The 11,036-nt window shown below is 43.9% G+C and overlaps 1 protein-coding gene across 1 annotated transcript; it reads left to right on the top strand.

Annotated features, from left to right (window-relative positions):
• Positions 1-5,883: 5,883 nt before the first annotated feature.
• Positions 5,884-10,084, top strand: LOC139409871 (dnaJ homolog subfamily B member 5-like). Its single transcript, XM_071155260.1, has 4 exons — positions 5,884-6,081; positions 7,043-7,298; positions 7,753-8,321; positions 9,173-10,084. Exons 1-4 carry the CDS (start codon positions 5,983-5,985, stop codon positions 9,404-9,406), a joined length of 1,158 nt encoding a protein of 385 aa, XP_071011361.1. The 5' UTR covers positions 5,884-5,982; the 3' UTR covers positions 9,407-10,084.
• The last annotated feature ends 952 nt before the right edge of the window (positions 10,085-11,036 follow it).

Here is an 11,036-nt window from a genome sequence, read left to right as displayed (position 1 = left end):
AGGCAGTTTGGAACTCGATAGTGTTGCAACCGAGGAGAGACAATTTTTAGGATCTTCAGCGCTCAGCGGTCCCATTCTCTGAGCTTGTGTGGCCTACCACTTCGCGACTGAGCCGTTGTTGCTCCTAGAGGTTTACACTTCACAATAACAGCACTTACAGTTGACCGTGGCAACTTTAGCATGGCAGAAATGTGACCAACTGACTTGTTGGAAAGGTAGCATTCCTATGTCTGTGCCAAGTTGAAAGTCACTGAGCTCTTCAGTAAGGCTATTCTACAGCCAATGTTTGTTTATGGAAATTGTATAGCTGTATGCTCAATTTTCTACTCCTGTCAGCAACGGGTGTGGCTGAAATAGCAGAATCCACTAATTTTAATGGTTGTCCACATACTTTTGGACATGTAGTGTATCAGCCCTCAGGCAAATCACATAGACAAATCAAATCAAATCAAATTTATTTTATTTTTTATATATAGCCCTTCGTACATCAGCTGATATCTCAAAGTGCTGTACAGAAACCCAGCCTAAAACCCCAAACAGCAAGCAATGCAGGTGTAGAAGCACGGTGGCTAGGAAAAACTCCCTAGAAAGGCCAAAACCTAGGAAGAAACCTAGAGAGGAACCAGGCTATGTGGGGTGGCCAGTCCTCTTCTGACTGTGCCGGGTGGAGATTATAACAGAACATGGTCAAGATGTTCAAATGTTCATAAATGACCAGCATGGTCGAATAATAATAAGGCAGAACAGTTGAAACTGGAGCAGCAGCACAGTCAGGTGAACTGGTGACAGCAAGGAGTCATCATGTCAGGTATTCCTGGGGCATGGTCCTAGGGCTCAGGTCCTCCGAGAGAGAGAAAGAAAGAGAGAATTAGAGAAAGCATATGTGGGATGGCCAGTCCTCTTCTGGCTGTGCCGGGTGGAGATTATAACAGAACATGGCCAAGATGTTCAAATGTTCATAAATGACCAGCATGGTCGAATAATAATAAGGCAGAACAGTTGAAAGAAACTGGAGCAGCAGCACGGCCAGGTGGACTGGTGACAGCAAGGAGTCATCATGTCAGGTAGTCCTGGGGCATGGTCCTAGGGCTCAGGTCCTCCGAGAGAGAGAAAGAGAGAATTAGAGAACGCACACTTAAATTCACACAGGACACCGAATAGGACAGGAGAAGTACTCCAGATATAACAAACTGACCCTAGCCCCCCGACACATAAACTACTGCAGCATAAATACTGGAGGCTGAGACAGGAGGGGTCAGGAGACACTGTGGCCCCATCCGAGGACACCCCCGGACAGGGCCAAACAGGAAGGATATAACCCCACCCACTTTGCCAAAGCACAGCCCCCACACCACTAGAGGGATATCTTCAACCACCAACTTACCATCCTGAGACAAGGCTGAGTATAGCCCACAAAGACCTCCGCCACGGCACAACCCAAGGGGGGGGGGGGGGGGGGGGGGGGCGCCAACCCAGACAGGATGACCACATCAGTGAATCAACCCACTCAGGTGACGCACCCCCTCCAGGGACAGCATGAGAGAGCCCCAGTAAGCCAGTGACTCAGCCCCTGTAATAGGGTTAGAGGCAGAGAATCCCAGTGGAAAGAGGGGAACCGGCCAGGCAGAGACAGCAAGGGTGGTTCGTTGCTCCAGAGCCTTTCCGTTCACCCTCCCACTCCTGGGCCAGACTACACTCAATCATATGACCCACTGAAGAGATGAGTCTTCAGTAGAGACTTAAAGGTTGAGACCGAGTTTGCGTCTCTGACATGGGTAGGCAGACAGTTCCATAAAAATGGAGCTCTATAGGAGAAAGCCCTGCCTCCAGCTGTTTGCTTAGAAATTCTGGGGACAATTAGGAGGCCTGCGTCTTGTGACCGTAGCGTACGTGTAGGTATGTACGGCAGGACCAAATCAGAGAGATAGGTAGGAGCAAGCCCATGTAATGCTTTGTAGGTTAGCAGTAAAACCTTGAAATCAGCCCTTGCTTTGACAGGAAGCCAGTGTAGAGAGGCTAGCACTGGAGTAATATGATCAAATTTGTTGGTTCTAGTCAGGATTCTAGCAGCCATATTTAGCACTAACTGAAGTTTATTTAGTGCTTTATCCGGGTAGCCGGAAAGTAGAGCATTGCAGTAGTCTAACCTAGAAGTGACAAAAGCATGGATTAATTTTTCTGCATCATTTTTGGACAGAAAGTTTCTGATTTTTGCAATGTTACGTAGATGGAAAAAAGCTGTCCTTGAAATGGTCTTGATATGTTCTTCAAAAGAGAGATCAGGGTCCAGAGTAACGCCGAGGTCCTTCACAGTTTTATTTGAGACGACTGTACAACCATTAAGATTAATTGTCAGATTCAACAGAAGATCTCTTTGTTTCTTGGGACCTAGAACAAGCATCTCTGTTTTGTCCGAGTTTAAAAGTAGAAAGTTTGCAGCCATCCACTTCCTTATGTCTGAAACACATTCTTCTAGCAAGGGCAATTTTGGGGCTTCACCATGTTTCATTGAAATGTACAGCTGTGTGTCATCCGCATAGCAGTGAAAGTTAACATTATGTTTTCGAATAACATCCCCAAGAGGTAAAATATATAGTGAAAACAATAGTGGTCCTAAAACGGAACCTTGAGGAACACCGAAATTTACAGTTGATTTGTCAGAGGACAAACCATTCACAGAGACAAACTGATATCTTTCCGACAGATAAGATCTAAACCAGGCCAGAACTTGTCCATGTAGACCAATTTGGGTTTCCAATCTCTCCAAAAGAATGTGGTGATCGATGGTATCAAAAGCAGCACTAAGGTCTAGGAGCACGAGGACAGATGCAGAGCCTCGGTCCGATGCCATTAAAATGTCATTTACCACCTTCACAAGTGCCGTCTCAGTGCTATGATGGGGTCTAAAACCAGACTGAAGCATTTCGTATACATTGTTTGTCTTCAGGAAGGCAGTGAGTTGTTGCGCAACAGCCTTTTCTAAAATTTTTGAGAGGAATGGAAGATTCGATATAGGCCGATAGTTTTTTATATTTTCTGGGTCAAGGTTTGGCTTTTTCAAGAGAGGCTTTATTACTGCCACTTTTAGTGAGTTTGGTACACATCCGGTGGATAGAGAGCCGTTTATTATGTTCAACATAGGAGGGCCAAGCACAGGAAGCAGCTCTTTCAGTAGTTTAGTTGGAATAGGGTCAGCTTGAAGGTTTAGAGGCCATGATTATTTTCATCATTGTGTCAAGAGATATAGTACTAAAACACTTGAGCGTCTCTCTTGATCCTAGGTCCTGGCAGAGTTGTGCAGACTCAGGACAACTGAGCTTTGAAGGAATACGCAGATTTAAGGAGGAGTCCGAAATTTGCTTTCTAATAATCATAATCTTTTCCTCAAAGAAGTTCATGAATTTATCACTGCTAAAGTGAAAGTCATCCTCTCTTGGGGAATGCTGCTTTTTAGTTAGCTTTGCGACAGTATCAAAAAGGAATTTCGGATTGTTCTTATTTTCCTCAATTAAGTTAGAAAAATAGGATGATCGAGCAGCAGTAAGGGCTCTTCGGTACTGCACAGTACTGTCTTTCCAAGCTAGTCGGAAGACTTCCAGTTTGGTGTGGCGCCATTTCCGTTCCAATTTTCTGGAAGCTTGCTTCAGAGCTCTGGTATTTTCTGTGTACCAGGGAGCTAGTTTCTTATGAGAAATGTTTTTTGTTTTTAGGGGTGCAACTGCATCTAGGGTATTGCGCAAGGTTAAATTGAGTTCCTCAGTTAGGTGGTTAACTGATTTTTGTCCTCTGGCGTCCTTGGGTAGACAGAGGGAATCTGGAAGGACATCAAGGAATCTTTGTGCTGTCTGTGAATTTATAGTACGACTTTTGATGATCCTTGGTTGGGGTCTGAGCAGATTATTTGTTGCAATTGCAAACGTAATAAAATGGTGGTCCGATAGTCCAGGATTATGAGGAAAAACATTAAGATCCACAACATTTATTCCATGGGACAAAACTAGGTCCAGCGTATGACTGTGACAGTGAGTGGGTCCAGAGACATGTTGGACAAAACCCACTGAGTCGATGATGGCTCCGAAAGCCTTTTGGAGTGGGTCTGTGGACTTTTCCATGTGAATATTAAAGTCACCAAAGATTAGAATATTATCCGCTATGACTACAAGGTCCGATAGGAATTCAGGGAACTCAGTGAGGAACGCTGTATATGGCCCAGGAGGCCTGTAAACAGTAGCTATAAAAAGTGATTGAGTAGGCTGCATAGATTTCATGACTAGAAGCTCAAAAGACGAAAACATCATTTTTTTTTTTTTTGTAAATTGAAATTTGCTATCGTAAATGTTAAATAAAGGTGTACAACAATTCTGTATTGTACAACTATGTATTTTTGTGTGTGATAGCTTTTGTAGTCGGCTCCATAGTCCATAAATAGACCAGTGACAATACAGCCCCTAGCATGTGACAATGACAATGCTTAATTAGATTCAAATAAAGTACTGAAGTGTGACCGACCGCATGCGAGTGCACCCATTCTGCATGCTTGTCTGTGTGTATTATTGGTACACTTTGGCACGTGAGCCGTCCCCCCTGCCGCCCCCTCCAGCCATAGTCTCAGTGTGACACGACACATTAATAACTGTGATTTCCTATTCGAGGAGAGAAAAAAAGGCGAGAGAGACAGCGAGCTCTGATTTCCACCAGTCCCAATGTTCCCGTGGGCAGATGGGAGAGTGAGAATACTGTGAATAGAACAGAATGTCCTAATTCGTTGCATTCTAGAACCATCCCTCTCTCTGCTGTAGAAGAGCCCCACTCCAGCCAGAGCCAGTGACGCTCCTGACTCCCCATGTTCTGACCAAATTTGTCTCCATTTCCTGTTGGAGTAAATGGGAGACTCCACTGAAAGATGGAGAATCCATCTCTCCCATTGGCTGTGGTGTGCATCATAGAAGAGGAAACATGGCCATGTATGTCCACTTTTTGTTCCATAACCATAAACTGCTGTACACAACAACACAGGTCCTTACTTCAACTGTACTGGATGTCCACTTATACAATTCATACTGCTAGACAAAACAACACCAAATAAGTCTTGCAGGATACTCAAATGTTTTTTTTGAATCTATCATCAGTCCATTTCTATTCTATACTTTGTTCATATGAAGCACATCTAATCTAACCAGATATCTAACAACCAGATGAGCATCCTACAGAACCTAAAATAAACACTTTGTTGTTATGAAGTAGATTGAGAATGCATGATGTCACCATACTGGGATCGTATGTCCTTATCTGTTCCCCTATTAAATATAATAATATAAACCAGTAAGCAGACACTTTTATCTTAATGGATTTACAGTCATGCATGCACACATTTTAAATAAGGGGGGTCCTGGGAATCGAACCCACTATCCTGGCGTTGCAAGCGCAATCCTCTACCAACTGAGCTTCAGAGTATATATAGTCATATAAATTAGTACTTGACTAGAAAACAATAACGATTAATTTCTCTGATCACATAGCCTCAAGGGATTGTTTAATCCAATGGTCCATGTCAGGGGGATTAAATAGCCTCTAGGGATGTCTATCTGTCAGTCAGTCTTCAGTCGACAACCCTCGACAGCTCTGAGGATTCACCTCACTGGTCGTGACTGTTCCATGAGCTTCTGCTCAGAATTCCGGAAACGAGCCTCAAGAAGGAGAAGGAGGCTGTTACATCCGCGTGATAATGCTGCGAACACCAATGGTCTCTAGGAGAAATCGGTAGGCACGGTATTCCCTCTTGTGCGTATGAAAATGGGCGGGTTTTGGGAAAGCTCAGTCACGCTGCGTGGGTGGTGAGTGTATAGTAAAGGGCTGCGGCGGCGGTATATAGCACAGTCTGCAGTCAGCGGTTCAGTCAACCAACAGCTCAAGCACAGCTAAAACAGCTAAGAAACGTTCAGCACCACAGAACAGCGGACAGCTCCTCAATAAGAGAACACTATGGTTCTGATCTGGACACAGTTTGGAGTGAAAACCAAAAATGTCAAGTGCAAGGTCCGCGTTATGAACAGGAATGACAGCTCGGGCTCTTCATCAGGGGTAAGTTATATTTTTACAATTGTATTAATTTCAGTAATGTACTGATTGTAATGAATTACATCAATGCTCATTTTACGCATATAGTCATTAATTGTGCCTTATGGTTGTGTCGTTAAAAAGACTGAGTTCAAAGATTTTGCTCATTGCTGAGAATAGTCTTTGAGATTAAGCATAGTGATTTATGTCAAATATTGAATGTTCTTTTCGAACTATAGCCTGTTCAACTTGTATGGGAGCAATGGGTTCCCCAGTATCCTGCAGACAGTGTAGCCTAGTTGAGACAATCAGGGTGCATTCAGGATCTGTGGTAGGAGCTGCAATCTGCTTCACCATGCTCATACACACGAGCTCCCCCCATATTCACATTATCTGTATTATAGGTGAGCAGATAAATATCTGAATTTTAGTTGGTAAAACTGAAATGGACATAATTGCATTTGCCATGGGCTAGTTTTAACATAACACTGTTTTCATTGGCTGAATGCAATATTGAATAATACATTGTAATTGTGGTCATTTGTATTCATAACACTGACATTTCCAAGTATGCATCTTCTGATATTGGTACAAACTAGCACAGTAGGCTTTCCTGATAATCATTGGTGACTCTGTGCTATTTGTCTTGGTCATTCTCAATCAACTGTTGAATGTCACACCTGCTGGGTGTCATAAAGGTGACGGATGCTTAGCAATGCATTATCATGGGCATGGCAACGAGAGCACTATAAGGACGGTTTAGAACCCACAGGCCAGGGAATTAGTTATCTTTCTACCACATCTTATCCAACTCTGGTTTCATATCTTTTCATTGAGGCACAGTTCAAATCTGACTTTTAGACAAAGGACAAAGTGAATCTATTGGTGGGCGTAATTCAGTCAGGCATTTGTCCTTTTATAAGGGGGTTGACATCTGTAGGCTATACAGATCTAATGTGTTTCTTCTCTCATCCTGTTTCTCCAGGAGAACCAAAAGGACCAAGAGGTGCCTGTTATGTCCATCAAGCCTATGGGGAAGGATTTCTACAAGGTCCTGGGCGTGGAGACAGACTCCAACGAAGATGAGATCAAGAAGGGATACAGGAAGATGGCCCTAAAGTTTCACCCCGACAAGAACAGCGCCGCTGACGCCGCAGACAAGTTCAAGGAGATCGCAGAAGCTTACGAGATTCTGACCGACCCCAAGAAGAGAGTCATCTATGATCAGTTTGGAGAAGAAGGTGAGAGCCTTTCCTTCCTTCCCTTGTCATTTAACCAGCAGTAGCCTAGTAGGGCTCTTTGCCTTTGTCAGTTGAGTAAAAGTAGTTACTATAGCACAGGCAGATGCATTGTTGAATGGTTGATGGTAAGCAGCAGTACCTTTGCCAATTGCTGTTGCATCTAGCAAAAAATCTGCAGAACCTGGTCCACCAGACACCCAGCCCAACATGTGTGGTGGAGACAACTGCAGGCTGATAAATTATTCAGCCATCCACCAAGAAAATGTTTCTGCAAACTTAAAAAATTGCCAAATGTACATTTTTTAAGCTCTCTAGAAGTGTTAAACCAAATATACATGAGTAAGAACTTTGTCTCAGAGTGATAAGTAGAATAGAAGATTGGACAAGATGGAAGATCACACATCTTCTGCCTGAGTAAACTGTACTAACTGTCTTTTTTCCTTTTGTGTCTCAGGTCTTAAGAACGGAGGCGGAGTGTCCATGGCAGGCAAGGAGAACAACACCCATCAGTACAGTTACCACGGTGACGCCCATGCCACATTCTCCTCCTTCTTCCAAGGCTCCGACCACTTCGACATCTTCTTCGGGCCCGACGGCGAGGAGGAGCTCTTCAACCCCTTCAGCCGCTTCACCTTCAGCCACGTTGGTGGTTACCACAGTAACTATGGCCCCACTGGCGAGAAGCTTCGGCGCGGACGTCGGCGTCTGCAAGGCATGGCGGTGGTGCACGACCTCCTGGTGACCCTGGAAGAGGTGTTCCATGGCTGCACCAAGCACATGAAGATCACTCGGCGCCGTCTCAACCCGGACGGCCGCAGCCTGCGCACCGAGGACAAGGTCCTGAACGTGGTGGTAAAGAAGGGGTGGAAGGAAGGTACCAAGATCACCTTCCCCAGAGAGGGCGACGAGACGCCCAACAACATACCCGCCGACGTGGCCTTCGTTCTCAAGGACAAGAAACACCCCCACTACAAGAGGGATGGGTCCCACATTGTGTATACAGCCAAGATCACCCTCAAAGAAGTAAGTTTGTGTGTCAACCCTACATTTATTTGGGTGTATAACACAGTAAGTGTTATTAGAATTACAGCACTGCCATACTTTTAGTTTAGGTAGGATTACATGAAGATTCAAGGCACGGCTGAAGTGTGCCACTTCCATACTTTGGACAATGGCTCAAATTGGTGGCTGTAGAATAGATAAAACACTGTTCTATTCAGAGCCCCCCTCAGCTAACCCACCACTGCTCCAACCTTGTCCTTAGCTCAGCTCACAGACCCCCACGAACACACAGTGCAGTGCACCCTGCAGAGAGCAGCAGCTGTAGCTAAATATAGCCTCTGTGTCGGCCGCCCCCTCACACTTCTTTCACTTCGCTCCCTCACTGACTCCTCTGCCAGCCTTTAGCTTCCTCTCGCCCTCTCTCTCTGGCTCGCAGTCACTCACTCCCACGTCCTACGCTCCTCAGATTAGTATGAGAGTGTTCACAGACATGGCAGCCTCTTCAAAGAGCTCCTCTCCATCTTCCCATGGCCCCACTCAGTCACTCTGTTGAGTACCGACACCCACACGCACAGCCAGAATACAGAGAAGATTACCGGTATGATATTTGTAACACTTATCATTGCATAACAGAGCAAAGCATTGTCTTTAGGGGGTAAATGCTCTACATTCAATTCTGTGATATAACACATTCACTTGGAAAATTGCCATGGTTAGGTAAGAGTTTCATACATTCATTCAGAAGTTCCAACTGCAGCTAATTTTGGTATGGCGTCTGCTGCATGTACTGTATTATGTAACCAAAGGCTCTCAACATAAAACAAGGAACCGGAAAACTAACAAATTCGATCTTCCTCTCTGTTTCCTTCCAGGCTCTATGTGGATGCACAGTCAACGTCCCCACCCTGGACAACAGGACGATGCCGCTGCCGTGCAGTGATGTCATCAAGCCCGGCGGCATCCGGCGGCTGAGGGGCGAGGGCCTGCCCCACGCCAAGACCCCGTCCACACGTGGCGACCTGGTGGTGGAATTCCAGGTGGCCTTCCCTGACAGGATCCCTCCCCAGTCCAAAGAGATCATCAAACACAGCCTCGCTGGGTGCTAATGGGCTAACGTCCTAGCATGCTATTGTGCTAACGACCTACTGTTTGAGCCAATAAAATCACAGCCTTGCCAGGTGCTGTGACAATCCAGCACAGCTTCTCCCTGTGCTCGGTTTAGAGACAATGGCAGAGGGCACCGGAGAGGGTCAGATGGAAGATTTTTTGATTATAGGCACTTTTCATAAGCATATTTAACAGATACAATGCCACAAGTAGAAAGGTTTACAGTTTAACTGGCAAATGGCCTCCTGAGTGTCTGGGCACATCTACTGACTTTCTCTTGAATGAAAAGGGAATAGGTACTGTTACTGTGTATACTGCTTGCCTATATCAGGAACTTGGTATTCCAATCGAGTCATTTGACTTATTACAGAAACCTGAGGTAGTTGATAGTCACGTGACAAAATGATTCTACCACTTGTAGGCTAAGGTTGTATGGTTTTCATATGACTGCACCTTTACATTGATTTATTACAATAACAAATATGTACTTGTGTACAAGTGTACTTGTGTACAAAAATATTTATAACTTTGTCTCTAAAAGAGATTCCTCTGTCAAATGTTCAACTGAATCATTTGAAATGTTTGTGTATATATGTGCTTTAACTTATACCAGATGTTAATGTATTATTCGAAATTGACAAATGGACACAAAGAAAAGCATGTTAAATAAATGAAAATAGCAGAATTTTAACTCATGGTGTTGGTGTTTGATTATCGTATAAAATGTGCAGCAGCGGTCATGAATGACAATTCATGCAGAGCGTGTCCATATTGCCACAGGCAATGCTGAACACAAACAATCTGAATATGGATGCAGAAGTTGGAGCAAGACAAAGTCTCCTCCCACAAAATCATGGAAGACCAATGAGGCCTGAGCGCTACCTGACTACATCCAAGTGCAGATCAAGCGGTTGACCCAAAAATAAAAAGTGAATTAATTAATGAAATTTCATTTTCGTGTTAAATCACCAATTGGCAATCCATCCCTTATGGGATTAACTGACACAAACAAACATTACAATAATTCACTGTGGTAATTAAATGTCAATTCTTCATCCAGTGTTCTCTGCATTGCGCATTGCATAGAGTGAAGAAATGTAAGTTAAAAATCTATACATAATAGTAAATAAAGGTTATCCAAACAATAATTATATCCCTAGAGCAGTAAAAGGATATACATACATACATACATACAGATAAAAACAGAAAAAAATAAACAGAAGGCATTTGAACCCAGTCTGGAACAAAGAGAAGATTCATATGGGAGACAAGCCTATACACCATCTATATACACACGTGCCATTTACCACAAAGAAGATTCATATGGGAGACAAGCCTATACACCATCTATATACACATGTGCCATTTACCACAAAGAAGATTCATATGGGAGACAAGCCTATACACCATCTATATACACACGTGCCATTTACCACATAGAAGCTAAATATGGGAGACAAGCCTATACACCATCTATATACACACGTGCCATTTACCACATAGAAGCTAAATATTTGTACAATTTAATTATAGGTAGCCCTTTTTATTTTATTCCAGGCTTTATCTAAATATTCTGCAAAAAACATTTGTTTCTCCTCATCGCTCAGCCACATAATGCCAGGGTATATC

The sequence above is a fragment of the Oncorhynchus clarkii genome, chromosome 5 (assembly GCF_045791955.1).
Source record: "Oncorhynchus clarkii lewisi isolate Uvic-CL-2024 chromosome 5, UVic_Ocla_1.0, whole genome shotgun sequence".
Taxonomy (NCBI): Eukaryota; Metazoa; Chordata; class Actinopteri; order Salmoniformes; family Salmonidae; genus Oncorhynchus; species Oncorhynchus clarkii.
This window is presented reverse-complemented; position numbering and strand designations above follow the sequence as displayed.